This window comes from Callorhinchus milii, unplaced genomic scaffold (genome assembly GCF_018977255.1).
Source record: "Callorhinchus milii isolate IMCB2004 unplaced genomic scaffold, IMCB_Cmil_1.0 Scaffold4, whole genome shotgun sequence".
NCBI classification, from domain to species: domain Eukaryota; kingdom Metazoa; phylum Chordata; class Chondrichthyes; order Chimaeriformes; family Callorhinchidae; genus Callorhinchus; species Callorhinchus milii.
Genome location: NW_024704745.1, coordinates 50,940,288 through 50,963,539, shown reverse-complemented (window position 1 = coordinate 50,963,539; position 23,252 = coordinate 50,940,288). Strand labels below are relative to the sequence as shown.

The following is a 23,252-nucleotide window of genomic DNA, read 5'->3' as shown; positions in this document are numbered from 1 at the left end:
ATGTATTTTAAAATAATTTGGTGCTAGACCGGGTATATGATGGGGCAAAATAAAATAATAATTTTTACATTTCATTGAGCTCCTTTTACATTGGAAGGACATTGCAAAACGCTTCACAGGACATACTGTAAATTGTAACAACTCTGTGTTTCATAATGTGAGCTGGAGTGTTTTGGCCCACAAAATACACAGTCAATCCACTTTACAAAATACAGTATTCTGTAAAGTGCTTTGAGATATCTCAATGACGTGGTAAGGCGCTATATCAGATGCAAGGATTATTATATTATAGATTGTGAGCTGTTCAATTTAATTTTTTTCAATTGGTAATTGTAAACAATGTACTCTGTATTGGATAGGAGAAGCTGTGCAGCTGCTTAAATTAACGGGGACATGACATTAAAAAACATAACTAATAAAATAGTGACAAGTAATTTACTTAAGCACCACAAGTGTTTTAAACTCTATAGTGCAGATGTAATCTTTGGAAAAAACAATAAGCCCCATATAGAGCTTTTTTAATATTTTAGTTTTGCACTTGCAACACTGCAGCTCTGGTTGCAAATAGCAATCGCAATGTTTGGTTTGTGTTTGTGCTCATTGTCAGCATTGACAATAATGGCCATGGTACCTGGAAGCTTACCTTTCATTTGAAATGATCTTCTGAATGTTAAAATGACACTAATGTCATTTTCAGCAAAATTATGGTATTTGAATCCAGAAATTTTACTTACATCTTTAGATTTTTAAACTGAAGGAAGATTAGAAGAATTTTATAAATACTGACAATCTTGTCCTTAAATTATACTTTTGCTTTTTTAATTGAAACATTTGCTCATGTCCAGAAAAGCTTACAATAATCAAACTTTCAACATTGACAAATGAAGTATCCTGTTTTCAACTAAATATTTAGAAAAAATAATATTTAAATGCACAAATGGACAATATGCAAATAAAGAGTGTAATTATCTGGATAGTTTTGAAAATCCTAGACTTATTTTGTTTGAGTATGCTCCATACAATTCAACAAGGTTCAGTATTAACATAACTTTACAGCGTTATTTTAAAAGGCCCCCCTTCTGGATCAGAATTTCCTGAGGGTGAACACAGAATTCAATACACAGTTTTTGATGGGGCTGGAAATAAGGCCTCATGCAAGTTTACAGTTAAAGTTCGTGGTAAGTGCTTATTTATTGAAAATTGAACAATGAAAACCACACAGCTTATATTGAATTAATAGTTTTTGTTTCACAGATTCAAAAAGCAGTCAAATAATAACATTTTTAAATATTTACTGACTATTTTAAATGACTTCTGTTATTAGTTAGGCGTTGTGGGAAGCTTACTCCACCTGAAAATAGTTATATGAAGTGCTCCAGTGACGGGGATAACTATGGTGCAACCTGTGAATTTTTCTGTATGAGTGGATTTGATCTACAAGGAAGCAAAGCTACCGTGTGTCAGTACAGTTACAGCTGGTCAGGACCTGTGCCAGTCTGTACACGTGAGTGCATTTTAGAGCTGCAGTTTACACTATTTCAGTTTGAATCAAAGCTGTAATGAGCTTCATAAAAATATGGTTAAATACTTAATGAAAAAAATAATGTTGAAGTAGTTTGATTGAAGTCTTTTTGTACAGCACCTCAGAGGATTTAGAGCCATTAGTTGCTAGACCCGTTGAAAAATTAAAAATCAAGCTCAACTGAGCTTTGGAATGAAAGTCTTTGATTCTATTCCTAAAACTATTTTATACCTAACAGACAGTCTGGATCCACTATGAATATTGGCCTGCTGATAAATCATTTTAGATAGCTTGATGTTGTAAAGGGAGTTGCAGGGAGATTCATAATCAGTGATAAACTGGTTTTGTATCCACCAGCTTTCATCATCAGCAACATTTTTTTCATCAAAATGAAAAGTAAGGCAGAACATTGTTTATTTGTTGCAACACATTTGGATATGAACAATGATGTGAATTGCCTCGAAAAACACATCATTTTCTTCTAATGTTTCAAATAATGTTATAATAAAACATAGAAACAGAAGTAAGCCATTCAGCCCCTCGAGCCTGTTTCACTATTTTATAAGATCATGGCTGATCTGTATCTCAACTTCAATTACCTGCCCTCGCCCCGTGTCCCTTGATACCCTGACCTAACAAATAGCTATCTACCTCAGTCTTGAATGTGTGAATGGAACCTTTTCGGGGAGAGCATTCCAGATTTCCACTACCGTTTGAGTGAAAAGCTGCCTGCTAATTTAAATCCTAAATGGCCTAGCTCTAATATTAAGATTATGCCCCCTTGTTCTGAATTCCCCGACTAGAGGAAATAATTTCTCTGCATCTACCTTATTGAATTCCTTTATTATTTTAAAAACCTCAATCAGATCACCCCTCAAACTTCTAAACTCAAGGGAATAGAGACCAAGTTTATGCAACCTGTCCTCACAATTTAACCCTTTAAGCCCTGGTATAATTCTGATGAATCTGAATTGCACTGCCTCCAGAGCCAATATATCCTTCCTGAGGTGCAGTGCCCAAAACTGAACATAATGTGCTTTAGTTGAAGCATCATTTTCTCTCCTTTATATTCCAGCCCCCTTGAGATAAAATCCCCATCCCACTAGCCTTTTTGGTAACTTTTTGGACCTGTGAGCTTGTTTTTAGTAATTTGTGTACATGGACACCCAAATCCCTTTCCTCTTACACAGTTCTTAATTTCTCACCATTTGAAAAATATTCTGTTGTTATTTTGGACCCATATTGGATGACCTCACACTTCCCCACATTGAATTCTATCTGCCACAGTTTTGCCCATTCATTTAATCTGTCTACGTCCCTTGATAACTTCCTGCTCCCATCCACACAATTTACTGTGCCTCCTAACTTTGTCATCTGCAAAGTTTGATGTAAAACTCTCAATTCTTCCATCCAAGTAATATATATATCTCTGTCTCCTGCCTCCCAACCAATTACCAAGCCACGTTGCAAGGTTACCTCCAATTCCATTTGTTTTTATTTTTGCTAGTAACATCTTGTGCGGAACCTTCTGAAAGTTCATGCAGACGACATCCATCGCTACTCTCTTATCGACCATGTTAATGACCTCCTCAAAAAATTAAATTAGATTAATTAGACATGATGTACCCTTCACAAATCCTAGAGAACACTTTATCTAAGCATTTCATTTCCAATGATTACTGAACCAGAGCTGGTTTAGTCTTACAACTAATATCTATGATGCTGTACTGGTTAGATACTGACAATTGTCTATCACTATTTTTAGGAAACAGTAAATTAATTATAAACTGATCTTTAACAAATAGCTATTAACTTAAGTTAATACCTCTGAATCTTTCTAAATTTCAGTCATGCGCTTTAATGTGCGCGTTGCTACAGCAACAGCCCTTTTGGATCAATTCTACGAGAAACGTCGATTACTGGTTATATCCACTCCTTCTGGCGCAGATTATTATTACAGGTTCCAGTTAGGATTGCTCCAGGTAAGGCTATCTTCTAGTACTGCAATCCATTAACTACTGTAGTATCAATATGCTACGACTGTGATTATCCGTGTAAATTGTTGTTGTTGTTATCAAAATCGTTGTCAAAATCAAGAGAAGTCACCTATCGCTGCATAATTGCAAGCCTTCTTTGGTATTGGCTATGGATGTACTTATAGTTGATCACTATTTATATTTGAGTTTGGGAGACTACAGAGGAAGGAGAAAATATTTAAAAATAGACATTTTATAATTACATTCTACAAAATACATGTATTTTTATAGCACTTTGTACTCTTACCATGCCAAAACATTGCAAAATGTTTCATAGTTAATTACTGTTAAGTGCAGTGATTCTTTTTCACAGGCAGATGAATGAGTCATTTGCATAATCTTACCAGGAATTACTGTCAATTAGGGCTCTTGTTTACTGTAATCCTCATGATGGAATGATTTATCCTTTTTAATACCGTATATATAGAAATGAGTAATACTTTGGTTACTGCGGTGTACTGGGCGAATTCTAGTTAGTATTGTAATTGTTGTGCTGAATATTGGATATAGAGATATACACAACCTACAGTTTTAGTTTTTATGAAAGGTGTAGGTAAAAATCTCTATGTGATATACTTTAGCTGGAAAATAAAACATTATCACGTGACCTGTGACAGTCTGTGAGGCTCTCCTACATGGATAAGTGTGTGTGTGGGGGTCGGTGGGTGGAGGTGGGGATTTAATATGATGTGGTGCTTTTAAATCTACGGTGGTCCTTTTCAAATAGACATTCCCACCTTGTTTAGCAAGCCTCTACAGATAATTGATTGATGGCTTTTATGTTCTGTGATATCGATATGCTTCAGTTAAACCCTTTTAAACAGTGCCTCAAACACGTTAGTGTATTTTCGTCTCCCACAAACACAGTGAGGAAGATTAGAGTTCAGCAATAGGAGAATGAACTTTTCATGCTGTAATATTGAATGACATACATGGACATGATGTTGAGGGTGTACAGATAGGTCCAAAATCATTAACAAATCTGTTGGAACATTTAATGATTTTTGACATTTTGAGGTCAAATCATGTTTTCCTCCTAATGTAGTCCTAGTTCAGTGATCCTACTCTGAAATAAATCTATTGGCCTTACAGCCGCTGTATTTCCCATCTTGCCAACTACGTTGATGCTATGCCAATGTAATAGTAATAATAATCCATGCATTTGATATAATGCCTTTCACATCAGGAGGATGTCCCAAAGTGCTTCACAGGATAGATTGTAAAGCGGAATGACTGTGCTTTTGTGGGAGCCAATTTGCGCACGGCACAGCAATGCCCCACAAATCTTCGCTAATGTGTTTGAGGCTCATACCATTAACCTGGAGTGTTAAACGGTTACTCATGTGCAGTTTGGCTGTTTGACATGATTGGAACTGATAATAGTCTATAGCAGATCTAATACAGAGTGATAAACAGTGTGCGGTGTAGAAAGAGTTGATCAGTACTGGTAATCAACTTGTGGCAGTGTGATGGTTGGTTAACAATACAGATTAGCAGGAAATGATACCCAATGATCGCAGCCTGAGGAGGTCGATAATCAAATGTGATTCCCAGCCTCGCCAGTGGGCAACTCTTGCCTTCTTAAACTGACTACCCAAATCAGGGAGAAAAACAGAAAATCTTGAGTGAGAGACATGGTTCAGGATCAGCTATTGATTATCAGTTGGGGGACACAAACCAAAATGGGAATGGGCAATTATTGGAGGGGCAAAGAAATGCAGAGCAAGATATTACAGTCTGTTCTGACAAGGAGCTATAGTTATAGATATGCCAAAGCAGCAGGACAAGACATCACAGAATCAAAAAGTTGTGAAGGACAGTCATAAATAAGTATTTCTTTGCACAGTGTGTAGACAACAGCTGGAATGAGTTACGAGGCTGGGTGGTTGAGGCCTGGGCTCATTTAAGAAACAGCTTGTTATTGTAAAGGAAAAATGGCAAGATTGGTATCTAGGATAGGTTCTATCTTCTATGTATGCTGGTTCAGTTGGTACCACTCTCACCGCTAAGGCAAGTTTAGTATTAGGTGTTCAAGTCCCATGTCTATGCTGACATACCAGTGCAATGCTAGAAGAATGCTATATTGTTAGAGGTTCCAGATGAGATAAAATAGTCTTATCTGTTCAGGTGGTGGTAAAGTTTCAATGACATTATTTAAAAAGAGAATGCAGTTCTCCAGTGTCATTGTCAACAGTAAAATACTCTGAAATGCTTTGAGACGTTTCAACAACGTGATAAGGGGCCCTATCAAATACAAAGATTATTATTATTTTGGAAGGAAGAGATACAGTGGTTTGAAGGGGCACTTTATCCAAATTTCTCTTAAGATCTGCTTTTTTTTAAAAAAAGCTTATACAACTATCATGACAATGCCATGGTGTACATACAACCTTTTATTACAAATACGTGATTAATTTTTTTTATATAAAATGTATAACATTTCAATGTGTCGTGGACCTTTTATACCAAAACTGATCTGTTGAAAGTAAAGATATTTAAATGTGAATTTTATATTAAAGATATTTCTTCCAATTTCTTTTAGCACGTTTCATGTGGCCTAGACTTGAGACATGTCACTGTCATCGAACTAGTTGGTGTTTACCCCGTGCAAATAGGGAGAATGAGTGAACAATTTTTATCACCATCACTTGTTTTGCAACTGAGGTAAGATACAACATAATGGTAAAGTTGCTTCTGCAGTTTTGAAACGAAATGAATGTCCAATTTGAAGAGCCCTTCAAACATAAAATACATATCTTGTGGTATTCTCATGCACCAAATTACTTGCTTGATCTATATCTCGCAGCACCTCGCAGTTTTAAATAGTTGTAGCATTTTTTTCTAATGAAAATAAAATGAGCCTTCTGAATCTCTTTAGAGGGCATCATTTTTCCTCACGTTTTGCTGAACTGGCTCAAAAGGACCCAGTTAAGCAAAAACTCAACAACAACAACAAGATTCCATTTATAACTCAAGAGAACATTAGTTCATGCATGTTATTGCCAGACCTCCATCAGTGCTATTTTTCACTGACTGCCACGATGCATACAAGAGAACTTATTGGCAACTGCCTCGTCATTTCAACTCCCACCAAAGCAATGTGACTACAATTGCACTTATGTACTCCATGTGCCTTTCTTTAGTGCTCCAAAGTGTAAAGGCATTATGCTGCCAACGTCCATGAGGTTATTTTAAATGTTGCAGTACTTGTTTTAATTGCTGTTTAATATATTAATATCGTATTCGCCCACAAAATACATAGTCACTACACTTTACAGTGAATCCCGTGAAGTGCTTTGAGATGTCTCCGTGATGTGATAAGGCACTGTATCAAATACTAGCATTATTATTATTCACTTTAATTTAGTTTCAATGACATGATAAGGCTCTGTATCAAATGGGAATCAACAAGCCTAAATCCTTCCAAAAGGATTTTTNAAAATAATCAAAACTCTTGTTTTCACTGGTTTGTGGGTTTATGTTAAAGTAAACATAATTTTATTTCTCTCAAGGGGCTGGTCATGGAACCTGTCTCTTGCTCAGTGCACTTTATTAATATGCTACAATAAAGAGAGGTAGAATTCTGCACTTGTCCCTGTTGCACCACAGGAACCAAAAAGCAAAATGATGCGTTATTTTCTTGTTATTTTTCCACTCTTTAAATCTTTAATTATAAGAAGGAAACGTAGTATGCAACTATGAAGCATCTGCCACTGCTACTCTTGAGCCTCTGTGAGGAATTGAAGAGTAAAGTGGGTTTTTCTCTGATGTCCTCTCTGAGCCTTTGTTCCTAATTCCCTTCAACTCACTTTCCCTATAGATAGCTTTGAAAAGAGCTATCCAATTCAATCCCACTCCCCCACTCTCTCCTCATAGCTCTGCAAACTTGTCCTCCCCAAATAATTATCACCTTCACTCTTAAAAGTTGTTATCGAATCAGCTTCCACCACCCTTTCAGGCAATGCATTCCAGATCCGAACAACTCTGTGTGAAAAACTTTCTCCTCACCTCCCTTCTGTTTCTTTTAACAACTATTTTAAATCTGTGTCCTCGGGTTACCGACCCACCCGCCAGTGGAAATAATTTCTCCTTGTTCACCCTATCGAATCCCCTCAAATTTTGAAAACTTCTATTCAGTCTCCTCTTAACCTCCTCTGCTCCAAGGAGAATAATCCTAGCTTCTCTAGCCTCTCCTCATAACTGAAGTCCCTTATTCCTGGTACCATCCTAACCATTGAACATTCACAAGAAATCTCCCCTGAGCCTGTGAATGAATCTCAACTATAGATTATCTTGACCTCCTGTTTTAAGATAATAATAGATAATAATAATCCTTATATTTGACACTATGCCTAATCACTTCGTTGTGACGTATCAAAGCCTTCACAGGATATTCTGTGATGAGGGGTACATAGGAAGAAGTAGCAACCATAATGTAGAAATTGTGGCTGAATGAGTATAAAGATTGAAAAGAATTCAGCAGCTATTGTTGACACAATTTGAAGGTAGAACCTATTTATGGATTCCTGTAGCTCAGTGGTGAGAACACTCGCCTCACAAGCGAGAGATCTGGGCTCAATTCCTGGCAGGGCAAAATGTTGGGCAAGCTTCCTTACTCCACACTCCTCTGTTTACCTAGCAGTAAGAAGGAACCCGATTTTTAATCGATTGACGGATCGCTTTTCCGGGGTTAATAATTGATTCTAAAAAGAATAATAATAAATTTGTTACTTCAATCGACAACTGTTTCTAGGACACTGCTGTGTGCAATTGACTGTGCATTTCGCCCACAAAATATACAGTCAATTCACTTTACAGTATATTATATGAAGCACTTTGAGACGTCTCGAAGACCTGAAAAGGTGCTATATCAAATGCAAGGATTATTATTTAAAATGTTAGAGATGTTGGACATACAGATAAAACTTAGTATTAAAGGTATTTTAATTTTAAAGGTATGTCTCCATATCCCTAATATACTGTATAGCGAGACATTACCCCTCGTGAAGTGTATTATATGAATGCAAGTTGTTGCTGTATATATGTTTCCTTTTTCTCAATCTTTAAATCTTTCATGAATGCATTTCATTATTCGTTGACAGGCTATTGCATCAGATTTCACAGCGGAATTTCAACATGGTCCTTTTTGACAAAAATGGCATGGACAAAGAGCGTTACCCTTTCCCAGTCACTCCTGCAGAGCTCTTCACTTTGATTGATACATTTCCCTTGCGAAAAGAAGAAATGAAATTGCAAGCTGCAAATGGCCAATCTTGCAATTGATTTCCACAAATCAGTTTCAATCTTCAGTGGCCAACAGCAGTTTGGTGGATGTATTTTGCAAGTTGTAAGCGCAAATTGGAAAGTTCTATTATTCCAACATTATAAAAGTAATAGTTACTGATTCTCTGGAGCTCTTTGTTGTATTTTGCTAAAATGCAGCGTGCTGTTTAATATTATGCGTATAAATTATTGTGCATATTTTCATCTACATCCTACTTCCAATTAAAGCTACACTATATCATGTGATAAAGATTTGAAAATACTGTAATAGGCTGACTAGGTTTGCAAATGTTCCAGAAATATTCATTTTTACTATTTTTCTGCAGTTCAAGAAGTACAGGTTTTGGACTTTAGTGCTATAATGAGCATTTTTTTATCAATTCTTATAACCAGAAAGTTTCAGCTTCTCTTCCTTCACCCATAATGGTTCAGCAGCTGCCCTTTCAAATCAGTGAAAAATAAAAAAAGGCATCCTGCAGCCTGAGTACATATTGTAACTGTGGGCGATGATAACTTTTACACTGAAGAAAATGAGGCCACTTTAGGTGGTATTAATTATGGTTCACACATTGAAATGCACATTTAATAATATAACAGGAAATGTTTTATACAGCTGAATTTAATTATTGAGGTTGAGGGGGAGAAGAAACTGATCCAATCAGCCATGTGTTTGAGTTGTGAAACACCATGGAGCACTATAAATCAAACAAAGTGAGATTTACTTCTGCTGACCCATGCAAAGAAATATCATTCAGGTAATATTGCCTTACATTATTCTGAGAAGACCATTTGGAATTAGAAGGAAGTGCAACAATTAAAGGGGGAAATAGTTTATCTGTTGCAACTGAAATGAGCCAAGACACCGGTTGTGAGAACATAAAAATAAAGGCCGTACTCCACAAAAAATATTTCTGACATTTGTTTCTTTAATGTGATGAAAAACACCACAGGTATAATTTTTGATTCTAGTGTATACTTTTAGGCAAGTGTGTAGTCTCCCTCACTGCACTCTTGCATAGCATTATTAAATAAAAAGCAAACACATTTTAAAAATATGTTTTTTCTGTGCATTGTTTACTATATCACAGGAATTTGTTAAATACTAGAAAAATGCATATGTAATACAATATAAATATCATTCATCAATATATGTTACCATAATCTGTGCTAAAAAATACTGCTTATTTTATTAATTTTCATTTCTGGCACTCATTGGAGGTCATTTGGTGGTTCAGGGCATTGTTGTGCACTTTGTGGAATTTCAGCTCCAGGATGTCTGATGTGCTGTGATTTGATATGAAGCTTTTGGGTCAATGAATTTGATGAAAGGTTTAACTAATATATAAAAATAATCAGCTTCAGAAACACCTGTCACATTTACTTTGGTTGTCATTTTCTGCTCTTCATTACCACAGTTGTACACTAACACATTCATTGTTATAAGGCATGTACATTGTTCATGCTCATTCAAGTAGTAAATCTGCATAATTGCATGAGCATAACTTTCAACTGCTTTCAGTTGGGCTTTTACTCTCTACTTTTAAGTCAGAATATAGTGTATCTACTGCATAACTGTCTAAAGTACCCAAATACCTTACAATCTTAAAAAAAGCATGTCAGTGCTTTAAAAACATATTTTTACATTTATAATTGACATGCTCAACAATTAAGTCCACTCTGTTGACAGCAAATGAAGGGCATTATACAAATGCAAGCTATTGTCAAATAATATTTCTTAGATTTAGCTCAAAGACATTGCTTGACAGAATGGATACGGCACTTAATAGTTGAAGATAAATCAATCTTCAAGAATGGTGTTCATCTCTTAGCTTCAGCATAATAAGCAGATCCCACTGAAATGAATAAATAAAAACAAAGCTTAGTTTCATCCCACCCGCAAAGCATTTGCAAAAGGACTTGCAAAAATAGAAATATACAGAATGAGAAAAGCCCATCATGCCAACTCTTTCCACTGACCAAGCAAACTCAAACCCCTGAGAAATATTGTGGATGGTTACTCCCAGAATCCCAAAGATAATCAAACAAAATCTATTCAAATAAATGTAATGAATTGTTAAGCATTCTAGATCAGAACCTTGTTCAGCAAAGTGATCAAATTAGTACATTTCACAGTCCAAATGACCATTGGATCTTTTGTTAATCTTCAAATCACACTTGATTTCAAATACACTTTATTTTCTTAAAGTTGAAACTATACATGCCACGGTAGGACAAATGACTGAGCGTTTGGCTCTTGAGAAGAGGAAGGTTGGCACTCAAGTCGCTCTAATCTGCCTGCCACAATTGAGAATATTTTACAGTTCTTCTTTAAGCCACTGGGTGGGAGTGGTGTTTAAAGACATAATTTGGGGTTAGAAACTGCAGGTTATGGTTTGAATCTCACCACTTTCCATTTTTATCAAAAAGTGACTATTTGTTACTGGTTGAAAGGAGTATAACCAGCTGGCCTGCAATGTCATTCCTTGCAACCAGAACTGACAGGCAAGTTGGATTAAAGTTTCCTACAAGGAATTTTTGGATTTTAGTAATGTCAGTGCTTTAAAAAGTTACTAAAGATTTATAGACTTTCAACAGAATATTGCTCTTCACTTGTTTTTTATTCTGAATATTTGTAAAAATTCCTTGCAGGATAAGCACCGCAAATGACAATATCAAGTATGTAAATGATTCCAAATGTGTAAATCTTTAGTACTTAATGTCAGTTTGGCCAGTTAGGTGCAATTTCATTGTTAGATCCAAGGTTGTAAATAAAAGCCCTTGGTGTATGATTTGAGTTCATGGTCTTGGTTGATAGTTCCAATGCAGTAGATGGACAGTGCTGTATTGTCAAAGGAGCTGTACTTTTAGATGACATGTAAAACTGGGCTTCCGATATGCTCCAGTTCTACAGAATATAGTATGGGCATTCTCAGCACAGCTGTTAGTAGGAGATTGTTGCCATGTTTGCCTATAAAACCAGTAATTATACTGAACAATAACAACCACAAATAATAATCCTTAATAATAATCCTTGCATTTGATATAGCGCTTTTCACGTCAGGAGGACGTCCCAAAGCGCTTCACAGAACACACACTGTAAAGTGAATTGACTGTATATTTGTGGGCGAACGCGGCAGCCAATTGCGCACAGCAATGTCCCACAAACAGTCGTAGATTGAAAATGACCAATTTATTATTGTTTGGGGTTTTTGGAGGGATTATTATTAGGCGTGTGGAGTAAGGAAACTTGCCCAAGGTTTCGCCCTGCCTGGAATTGAACTCAGGTCTCTCACTTGCAAAGCGAGTGCTCTAACCAGGTGAAAAATGCAACTGCTTTTTTAATTGTAGTATCTTATTATTTGTATATACCTTGTGGGCTTTGGCTACAAAATAGTTTAGGTGATAACATTCTCAAGCTTATGAGGGATTCCTTTTATAATAATAATAATAATTGTTGCCAAAACAAACTCTTTTAGTGGCCCTTTATGTTCTGGAATCCCATAAAAAAACTTTTTTTTGAATAGCTGAAAATGCAGATTTAACTGTCTTGAGACATCGCTAGATATAATATATAGCAATTCTTGCCAAACCATGGAATATTGCTAGTTTCAGTCCCTTCAACCTTTTGGGTTTGTTAAGTGGTCCACTACCCTGCATGACGAGAGCTATATAAATGCAAGTTGCTGTTGTTGATGATGTTGCAATGGAGGGAGCCATTAGCATATTTCAGTCATATATAAATGCAAGGATTATTATTATAAGCATCTTCTGAAGTTGATATTGCCAAGAGGTAGTAAACATTTAGCTCAAGATTTCTTTATCCCAGACAATAAACACTGGATCATGTGCTTGTTAATTATTCATGTCAGTTTAATAACATGTTTAACTGATGAAGTCTTTTATTCAAGATGTCTTATTGGAACGTAAACTACATATTCATAATTCAAAAATGTTTATACCTTGTACTATGTTCCTCACAGCTTTGTAAACCTTGGGATGGTGTTGAATCCATCTATGAGGTGATGTAGTTCTGGATCTTTCAGCAGTGTTTTTTGGCTGTGAGCTTTCTTTACCTTAATATTAAACACCTTTCATCTTGTTACCGAGATTGTGCTTTTTTATAATAGTTTCCATGCTGATATACTGTGATATCAAATCCATTCTAAATTGATGCATATATTATTTCTCTTTGTAATCAAAATGCAATTATACAGTAATTGCAATAGGTACAAATATAAAATGTTCATTCTTTGGGAAAAACAAATGAATTTTGGAAATATTTCTGTTTGATTTCATCTTTTTAATATTGAAACAATTTAACATATGTCTAGCCTATCAAACAAAAAATCTATTATTGTTATTCTGTACAACTCCAGTATTGTTTTAATCAAGAAGTAATGGTAGATATATTTTGCTTTTACACAGTTTCATTATATTCATTGTTAGTATTGTGTTTAAATGGGGTGATTCTGCGCAATTTCCTTTGCAGATAATGTACTAAAGAATCAAAATAAAAATATTATATTCAAAATGTATGAAAGGAACACAGAAAACCTAATTTACTGATCCTAGTTTATATAATAATATGGCTGTGCAAGATAATGTTATCCCATATATTATAGGTTTCAGATCATAAATCTAGATTCAAGGACAACACAGACCAATCATTTTCTATTTCCTTTTGTCCTTTCACAGTCTGCACAAAGAAATTTAATTGGAATTGAACATGAGCTAAAAGGTCACTTAGCTCTGGTCATTTGGTAGCCAATCTGCTATTGTGATGCTATTGGTCTGAAATAGGTAATCCAAACTCCAGTGACATGGTACACATTATATCAGGATGCACAATTGCTATAATGATTATGATAGCCCAACCGTTTATAATTATCAATAATAATCATGAGAATTTATTTCCTGAACAAAAGGGTGCTTATGACCAATTGTACAATGGTAACAAGAACCTGGGAAATAATAGAAAGAATTATCCTTCAATAACAACTTTTAAGAGAGAAGTAGATAATTATTTGGGGAGTACAAGTTTGCAGGGCTATGGGGAGAGAGCGGGAAGTGGGATTGATTTGAGTAGTTCTCTTCAAAGAGCCGGCACAGACACACCAGGCCAAATGGCTTCTGTCTGTGCTGTATAATTCCTTGATAACAATATTTTTATTTTTCAGTAAAAAAATCCCTCTTTCCATATTTCAGAAAAAGTACACAAACATTTGGTGATAAATGCTTGTCAAATATATCAAACACCCCAGGCTTTGACGTGCTTTGATCAGAAAACTAGCTACCTTAGAGATTAACTGTAGAAACCTTATTTTTAATTAGATACTGAAAGAGGAATGTAGTTCAAATGAATTCTCAAGCTGTCATCATAGTATGGCGCCATCCTGGGATATTCCTTTCATGATAATTTGTTCAATATGTAATGTTGGCACACACTGGCTTTTTGTACACAAAATCTTCATATGAAGTAATTGCACACAAGATTTTACTGTTGGTTGGACAGGAAATTCTTTGTGAACATTTCATGTTGGGTGAGAAAGCTTGCTCCAAGTTGGGATATGCAGTTTCATTTATAGCTACTGATTTTAATGTTCATGCTAGTATTGTGCATTACCAAGTATACTACAGCCTGTTTATGGGGGTTTATTTGCAAGCTATTTAAAAAAGAGTAAGCTTATAGTGAAAATATATAAAGTCTCTGACCTGCTGACTGCCTACCAACCTGCCCGCTCCCTCCGTTCATCAGGCTCCGGTCTGCTCCATGTCTCCCGCCCGACCCGCCCTACCATCGGTGGCGGGCTTTCAGCCTCTCTGCCCCCAAACTCTGGAACTCCATCCCACTGTCCCTTCACCTCGCTTCCTCCCTTGCCTCCTTCAAGGCAGGTCTCCTTTACTTCAACTGTGCCTTTGGTCTCCCTCCCACCTCTTTGCCTTCCCTCACCCCTACACCACCCCTCCCCCATGCTCAGGCTCCAACACCTGACTGTTCAGCGCTTTGGGACATCATCCCGATGTAAAAGGCGTTCTATAAATATAATGGTGTTGTTGTTGTTGTATTTGCTGCATCATTGGAGATACAGAGTGATAGAGAAAAGTAAAACTTGTATAATTGTGAGATATTGTACATGGTTATTTTATAATCATCACCTTAAACATTTATAAAGCAACAACTTGCACTTATATAGCGCCCTCCACGCAGGGTAGCATCTCAGAGAGTTTAACGGTGGCGAAGCCTGACTCCGAGCTGGGGGGAGGGGGGAGGTGGCCGTAAGCATGGTTGAAAAGGAAGGTTTTCAGGCAAGACTTGAAAAAGGGGAGAGAGGGTACAAGGCGGAGGGATTGAGGGAGAGCATTCCAGAGTTTCGGGGTGTGGTGGCTGAATGTGTGACCTCCAATGGTGGGGCGGAGAGTGCGAGGGACATGCTGGTTGGCCGGTGCCAGTTGAACGGTGGTGCCGGGTGGTGGATTGGAGAATGAGGAGGTTGGAGAGGTAGGGAGGTGCCAGAGAGTGAAGGGATTTGAAAACGAGTGTGAGGATCTCAAAGTCGATCCATTCAGTGATGGGGAGCCGGTGGAGCCTGGTCAGAACTGGTGAGATGTGGGTATGGAGTTTGGTTCAGGTAAGGATGAGGGCAGCAGAGTTCTGAATGAGCTGGACTTTTTGAATAGTGGAGCTGGGGAGACTGGCGAGGAGTGTGTTTGAGTAATCCAGGTGGGAGGTGACAAATGCATGCATGAGGGTTTCAGCTGCATTTGTGGTAAGGTATGGTCGGAGGTGGGCAACGTGGCTGAGGTGGAGGAAGGCGGTCCTGATCAGTAACTGGATGTGGGGAAGAAAGGACATCTGGGGGTCAAACTGGATGCCTAGATTGCGCACTGTTTCAATGAGTCTGAGGGAGAGCCCAGGGAAGTTGAGGAGTTCAGATCCGCAAGAGTGAAGATGTTGATGGGAGCCAAGGAGTATGGCTTCTGTCCTGATCACATTCAGCTGCAGGAAGTGTACACTCATTCAGGCCCTGATGTCTGCCAGACAAGCTAACAGTACATCAGCGGACCTGGAGTCACAGCTGGAGGAGGCAATGTAAATTTGTGTGTCTTCCCCATACATGTGGAAGTTTATCCCATGACTGTGGATGACGTTGCCAAGTGGGAGCATATAGATGAAGAAAAGAAGGGGGCCAAGGATGGAGGCCTGGGGTACCCCGCAGGTGTCAAGACTGGGGCGGGAGGAGAAATCATTTGTTGAGGTGAAATGGAGGGGGTTGCTTAAGTGGGATTTGAACCATGTGAGTGCTGTTCCACTAAGGTAGATGAGGGAGGAGAGGCAGTGGAGAAGGATGGTGTGATCGATTGTGTCAGACACGGCAGAGAGACCCAGGAGGATGAGGAGGCAGAGGGAGCCCTGGTCACGAATAGAGAGGATGTCATTTGTGACTTTGACAAGCGCTGTCATTGTGCTGTGAGCAGGGCAAAAACCAAACTACAGGGGCTCAAGGAAGGAGTGGAGGGAGGGGTGTGACTGAAGTTGACCTGCAACAATGCTTTCCAGGAAATTGACAAGGAAAGGTAGTTTGGAGATGGGATGGTAGTGTGAGAGATTAGAGGGATTGAGGGTGGGTTTTTGTGGAGGGGTGTGATGACAGATGTTTCAAGGGGGAGTGGAACAGAGCCTGAGGAGAGAGACTGGTTGACCATGTTGGGCAGCGGGGAAGTTGAGTGACCAGAAGCTGGGTGGGGAGGGGGTCAAGGCAGCAGGTGAACTTCATGCGGGTGAGAGGGAGGTGGGAGAAATGGGGGCAGAGGAGTGTTAGGAGGGGGGAGTGGCAAGAGCTGTGGCAGAGGATGAAAGTGGTTTAGATGGTCTGGGTGGGGTGGAAGGGGACATGGGGGGTGGGGGTGGGAGAGGACGATGTAGCCAAGTGGATGTTTTCAATCTTTGAGGCAAAGAAGTCTGGGCCCCTCAACTTGGCGTTTGATGTAAGGATAGAGGGAGCTTGAGAGGATGCATGGAGGGTGGAGAACAGTGTCTTCAGGTTGTTTTTGGCCTCCAGGATGACTTTGGAGTAAACCTTTTGGCCTGTGAAAGGGAGAGGCGGTACGTGCGGAGGTGCTTGAGCCACAGATGGTGAATTGGAAGGCCAAATTCTGCCATCGGTGCCCGGGTTTGAGTTTTAAGTAAGCAGGGGGAGCGGGTGGGTTTGGAAACAACCCTAGATTTGAGGGGAGCCAGGGAATTAAAAGTTGTGGAAAGACAGTCATTCAGCAGCTTGATGGCTGCATCAAGATAACTGCAGGTGGAGGGACAGAGGGAGCGGAGGTCCTAGAAAGAGAGGGCATTTTTAAGGTTTTGGGGCTTGGGGAAGCTTTTTACAGAGATCGAAAAAGATGGTGGAAGGCTTGGAAGCGGGGAAAGGGATGCGAGAGGAGAGAAAGATAAGGAAGTGGTCCGAGATAGCTTTGTCCATGATAGACAGATAGGAAATGTCATGGCCATGTGTGATGACAAGGTCGAGGGAATGGCCATGGTTGTGGGTTGGTGAGTTGATGTGGAGAGTGAGGTTTAGGGAGAAGAGGAGAGCAGTGAAATCCAAGGAGATGGTGCAAGGGGAGTTAAGGTGGAAATCACCCATTATGAGCAGGTATTCAGTGCAGAGAGACAGGGATGAGTGGAGAGAAGAGATATCAGTGAGGAAGGAGCCAGGAGATTGGGGGGGTGGTGGGGGGGTAAACTAGGAGAATTTTGAGAGGGAGGAGGGATGGTAGAGGGTGAGGTTCTCAAAGGAGGAGAAACAGCCAGAGGAATAGGGGGATACACCAAGGGAAGCTTGGGAAATGAGGGCCACCCCCATTGCCACATTGGTTGGGGAGGGGGGTCTGGTGAAAAGCATAGCCAGAAGGGGAGGCATCAATGAGGGGGACAGGGTCACTGGGGGAGAACTAGGTTTCCATAAACCCAAGAATATCGATCTGCTCATCCAGGATGAGGTCATGGATAGTAAGAATTTATTTGAGAAGGAGTGGACATTTTGGAGCGAAATGCAGATAGGTTTGCTGGTGGGGAGGGAGGATTTGGGATCGTGGGGTGAAAGACCATGGAGTTTGAGGAGGAGGGAGAGTTGGAGAGGGTATGGATGAGGGAGGGGGGGGGGTGTACACAAATGTATTAGAATAAATGAACATTTTATGGTGGCACAATTTGTTTATTGTTGTAAAGGTGCAGAAATGTAAACAGTTTAAATTTGCAACATTTTTCAGAAGAGGGTAACCTGGTACAGAATAGATAAAATATTACATCAATTTGCATTTTTTTCCATCCAAGTCCAATGCATTTTCTAGAGTTGTTGCCCACAATTAATAATGTTTAGTTACTGCTAATAATAACTCAATGACTTTATTTCAAACTAAATTTGTCATTGCTTGCTAATAGTCAGGTAATTGCCTACAAAATCAAGCACTATATTTGACAGTACTTATCCATGCACTAAGCACTAAAAAATAAAAGTTCTTTATTCTATTTTCTAATCGAAGAATTTCACTGTCCATATTGCACATCTAGTGAACTAATTCTGCGGGAGGAGTGCTCATAGATGATACTTAAGTGATTTTTTTTATCCATTAGTAGTTAATAACTCAGAATCCATAATTATAAAATTGTGGTTGTTACTAAAATTCAAATGATTGTTTCATAGTTGTAATGTGTTGCAAACTTTGAATAAGACTGCCAGGAGCTGTGCTCAGAATTTCAGGAGTCCCATCTAAAATTTCACTTGGGACAAATATTCAGACCAATGCAAAGCTTTAGAAAGTCTCCTTTTTGTAATTTGCACTGCTTTTACTGTGATATTTACCCGCATGGTGTACATAGTGAATCATTTCATGTACACTAACAGATGCCACATTACTTACTTGTACATTAGATTACTAATGATACTACAGACACCACAGATGGCAGTTACACTCATGAGGCTTTTGCATGCCTGTTGAAGTGCCTGCAGTTCCAATGAACACTAAATGCCTTTCTGTAAAATATAATTTCTATGTGCCTACTGTTTCTGTTTTGAAGCACTATCACTTTGAATATGCGATGAAGACACAACGTATGAAGACAGAATTCATACTTTTGACTCAAGTTTTCAAATGCTCCTACTGATAATGTTATCTCCAAAGAATCTTCAATGGTAAAATTTACCACCAAATTCACTTTCTGCTCCAACAACATTACTTCCCAGGACATTGTTCATATACTTTGGTGACATTATACAGTAGAGCTTCTTCTGCTCTGTGGCTATAATTGTAGATGGTGAATTCAACAGTCATTGGAGTGCTGATATATGATAGATTGATTTGGTCCAGGATAACCATATGACATGTACTGCTCTGAAACTTAATGAAACCAGAACACTGCCTGCAGATTATTGGAAATGACATTTTTTAATATTGGGGTTGTGGTTGGATAATCTAAAGATCTTTGCGATGATAGCAGGAGCTTAAGCATTAAATTACATTGAATTCTACATGTAGTTTTCAAAGACAACAACATTTAAATCTTAATTCAGACTTGTGTTTAATATAACTACAAATGTATTTATTCTCACAATGGGATTCTGATTCTAGCTTTATAATAGCAGAGAGGATCACATCTATGTCCTAATAGGGTGGGAGCCATTATCAAAGGGCAAGTCCCTCTCAGATACCCAATTTGTGGCTAGTTTAAAGCAGAATTGGCAGTAGTGTGGAGCCACATCAGCAGCCACAAGTTCTCCTATAGCTTTTGGTGCAAATAAACAAACAAATAAAAAAACTACTACCTCAGTTATACCAAGAAATAAGGAATCAAAGATGATTTCATTTTTGATGGTATTTGATCTTAGAAACATGGCTATATATTTCTCCATCCATTAGCCGAGGTGCTCAAAATTCCTGATAACTGAGCCATGAATGCATAAATACTTGAGGAAATTGTCCTCTCAACTATTGCACCAGCAATTTCAACATCTGCTGCAAGAGCTATTTAACATAATCCCAAGGAAATGGATATTAGAAATGAAAAAGAATAAAAATGTAGCTGTATAAAACATAAGATACGATCACAGACAATCACAGTCATATCAGTCTCAATGATATTAGAATTTGGGGAACAGCATTCAGTGTTGTGTTGAATTTTCTACCCTGCGACATTCAAAATTTTTGCTTTCCCATGCTGGATCTCAGCATTATTGTGCTCTCCACACAGACATCTGGATTTGCTATCATTTGAAGCCACATATGCTGCTCTTCCCCTTGGGAATCAGCCCAATCAACTTCATTGCCATAGCTACGCCCTGTGGAACAACAAATATTTGAAAAATGAACATTTAGGTGCCTTGATGATAATTTTTTTCTATTCATCTATTCAAAGAATATTTTGAGTTGTATAATACATTTCTTAATCTGTGAGATGAACAATACAAATTGCTTTAACAAATAGTAAATATCAATGTCTAATTTGGTCCTGCTTCAGATTCTTTATAACAACAACAATCTGCATTTATATAGTGCTTTTCACAATGGGAAACACCCTGGACAGTTGAGGGTTTGCACTTGAGTTGAGGATTAGATTCAAGAGGGGTGGAAGCCAAGGAGGGTAGAGGTGGGAAGATGACCAAAGATGTGGTCTAAGAGGAAAATCTTCAGATAGACCTTAAAGGAGGTGAGGGAAAGGGCAAGGTGAAGAGACTCTGGGATGGAGTTCCAGAGAATGGGGGCAGAAGGGCTAAAAGCAGACCACTGTAGGTGGGAACGGGCAGGGTGGGGTTGTGAAGCAGGCTGGTGCCTTCAGAGCTGAGGGTAAGGGCGGGATGGTAAAGTTTCAGAAGATCACAGAAATAAGGTGGAGCAAGGCCATGGAGGGCTTAAAAATGAGGACAAGGATCTTAAACACGATCCTTTCGGGCATGGGCAGCTAGTGCAGCCAGGAGAGGATGCGGGCAATAGGCTCACAGAGCTTGGTGCAGGAGAGGACACAAGTGCAGAGTTTTGAATAGTCTACAGCTTGTGTAGGGAAGAGTTGGGAAGACTGGCAAGCAGAGTTAACATAGTCAAACCTGGAGGTGCTAAATGTAGATTAATAATAATATAAGTACATTATTATATTATTCACCCATGTTTTGCTCACAAAATACAGTATATTCTGTGAAGCACTTTGAGACGTCTAAACGAAGTAATAAGGCGCTATATCAAATTCAAAGATATTATATTAAACATAAATTTTATTATTAAAATTATATTAATAGTATAGTAAAATAATAAGATTGGGTTTTGCTTTTGTTGCTGTACTATTTATTTACTGCTGAATTCAGTGTCTGCAGAGCCATGGCCCCCTTCCAAGAATAATGGGATCTACTACATGCCAATCAACAACAACTTGCATTTATATCATGCCCCTCACGCAGGGTAGCGTCCCAGAGCGCATGGCAGTGGCAGAGTATGACACTGTGCCGTGGGAGGGTGAAGTGACAGTAAGCACGGTCGAATCACTAACATTTGGAAATCCCATTGTCAGCAAGTAGCAAAAGATTACTCTTTGTGGAGATTGACATGTACCAGACCTCATTGCTTGTTACATTACCTTTGATGTACCACAAGTGTCCATTGTAAACCTTTAATTCAATTGGGAAGATAAGAGCATTAAAAGCCATTGACCACAAAGGAGAACGTAGCAGGGGTTTATAAGTAGTTTCTGCTTAATCAACTTTCTATTCAAATGCAAAGCACAACACAATTCTTCACTAATGCTCAGACCTGAAAAACTTACTCATGTGTACATTTGACACATTCCCTTCCCGTTTGCAAAACCACTTCCATTATTTTGCAAATTGGAGGGGAAATATATGCCTACAAGGCCACTCCCGGTCCACATGTCTCTTGCACAATTTATCTGTAGAGTGTTTATAATGGTGTTTTCAGTTCTTCACAAAGTGAGACGGAGTTGGCGAATAGTGATTTTGTGCTAAACATGCAAAAACGAACACTATCTTCAGTTCCATTTAATTTCAGTTAAAAGAGCTTGGTTGAAGGTATACACTCCCTACCCTATTTCAAAGGATACCTGCATTGCTTGGCATGGTACTAAACACTGGAAAGCTGCTAGAGTTTATTCTTGGAATGATTGATCCCAACCTAGGCAGTGGGAACTGGCCTCAGCACTCCTTTGTCTAGGAAAGGGAAATGTTAGCCACTGATTCCTTGTCTGGAGTTAAAATATCCAGACAGATGTTATGATCTGGAATTCACATTGCTCTTTGTCCTTTCTGTCAACAAGTAATTATTATGAAAATAAAATTATGAAAAGATTACCATCACCAGTGCCAAGCCTGATACCACCCAGGAACACATTGCTGGAGAGGGATTCTTTGTCCCAAACGGTCAGCTCCAAACAGACATTCTGCAAATCATTGGGGTATAATCCACTGTAGGTAAAGGTGTGGTTCCAATGAGGGTTTACACTCTTCTTAATGACAGGGGTTTTGTGTTTTGATGTTTTGCTATTATCAGGAAGTAGATATCTGAAATAAAAAAAAGTAACAAGTAGTAAGCATGCAGTAATCTTGGGGTTGAGACATTTTTCATCGATAATGTCAGATTTCCATTAGAGATGTGGATTTGGGTATTCTTCCACTGTTTTGATGAGGTCTTTGTGGGACGTTGCTGGGCGCAATTGGCTGCCACATTTCGCCCACAAAATATACAGTCACTACACTTTACAGCATATTCTGTGACGCGCTTTGAGACGTCTCGAAGACATGATAAGGCACTATATCAAATGCAAGGATTATTGTTATTATTAAGGTTTCTTAAGTGGTTCTCAGAATTCAGAAATGTACAAATGTTTATATGACCAAAGGGTAGCCCCACATCTCTAACATGTTTTGTGGATCTGACCATACTTGAAGCCAGTTCTCACCATTATGCCAGTGGTGACCCAAACCACAAGGAACCAGAGAAAACCTATGTGGCTTTAACTGGGGAAGCTATTAGGTAGACTGAGAGGACACGACTGCTAATATGTGAACTCGATGAGAATATTAAAACCAATTACCCACATTTCCAGAAAAAATCAACATTACAAATCCCAATTTTCACCCAGATATCTGTTATAGTGCATTTATCTTCATACTACTTCAATGTGAATTAAACTTCATGAAATAAAGTTGATGATGATGAAGTTTTCATTCCTTGACATAATACTATGTATAATTTGTTGTTGTTTGTATTATCTTTTAGACAATATATTTATATGATGCAGTAATATTTGACAGGACTGTATGCTAAAGTCATGAAGTTTTTAATGTGAAATGGATACCTTCCCTGGACCTGTAATTGTGGTTGAGATTATAATTAGAGATGTAAAATATGGTGGGCTG

The 23,252-nt window shown here is 38.4% G+C and overlaps 2 protein-coding genes across 4 annotated transcripts in view; one reads left to right on the top strand and one right to left on the bottom strand.

The window, feature by feature from the left end:
• srpx (sushi-repeat containing protein X-linked) overlaps window positions 1–10,401 on the top strand; it is a 29,497-nt gene extending 19,096 nt beyond the window's left edge. For both annotated transcript variants that reach the window (XM_042334519.1, XM_007901406.2), the window contains 5 exons: window positions 1,057–1,178; window positions 1,325–1,504; window positions 3,371–3,504; window positions 6,101–6,222; window positions 8,661–10,401. In XM_042334519.1, coding sequence (XP_042190453.1) covers window positions 1,057–1,178; window positions 1,325–1,504; window positions 3,371–3,504; window positions 6,101–6,222; window positions 8,661–8,841 — 739 coding nt within the window. In that variant the 3' untranslated portion in view covers window positions 8,842–10,401. The remainder of the gene's footprint in view (window positions 1–1,056; window positions 1,179–1,324; window positions 1,505–3,370; window positions 3,505–6,100; window positions 6,223–8,660) is intronic.
• A 7,638-nt stretch (window positions 10,402–18,039) lies between these two features.
• The window catches only part of sytl5 (synaptotagmin-like 5), a 52,262-nt gene continuing 47,049 nt past the window's right edge, over window positions 18,040–23,252 (bottom strand). For both annotated transcript variants that reach the window (XM_007901404.2, XM_042334633.1), the window contains 2 exons: window positions 22,186–22,394; window positions 18,040–20,171 (listed from right to left, as the gene is read on the bottom strand). In XM_007901404.2, the coding sequence (XP_007899595.1) occupies window positions 20,029–20,171; window positions 22,186–22,394 (352 nt within the window). In that variant the 3' untranslated portion in view covers window positions 18,040–20,028. The remainder of the gene's footprint in view (window positions 20,172–22,185; window positions 22,395–23,252) is intronic.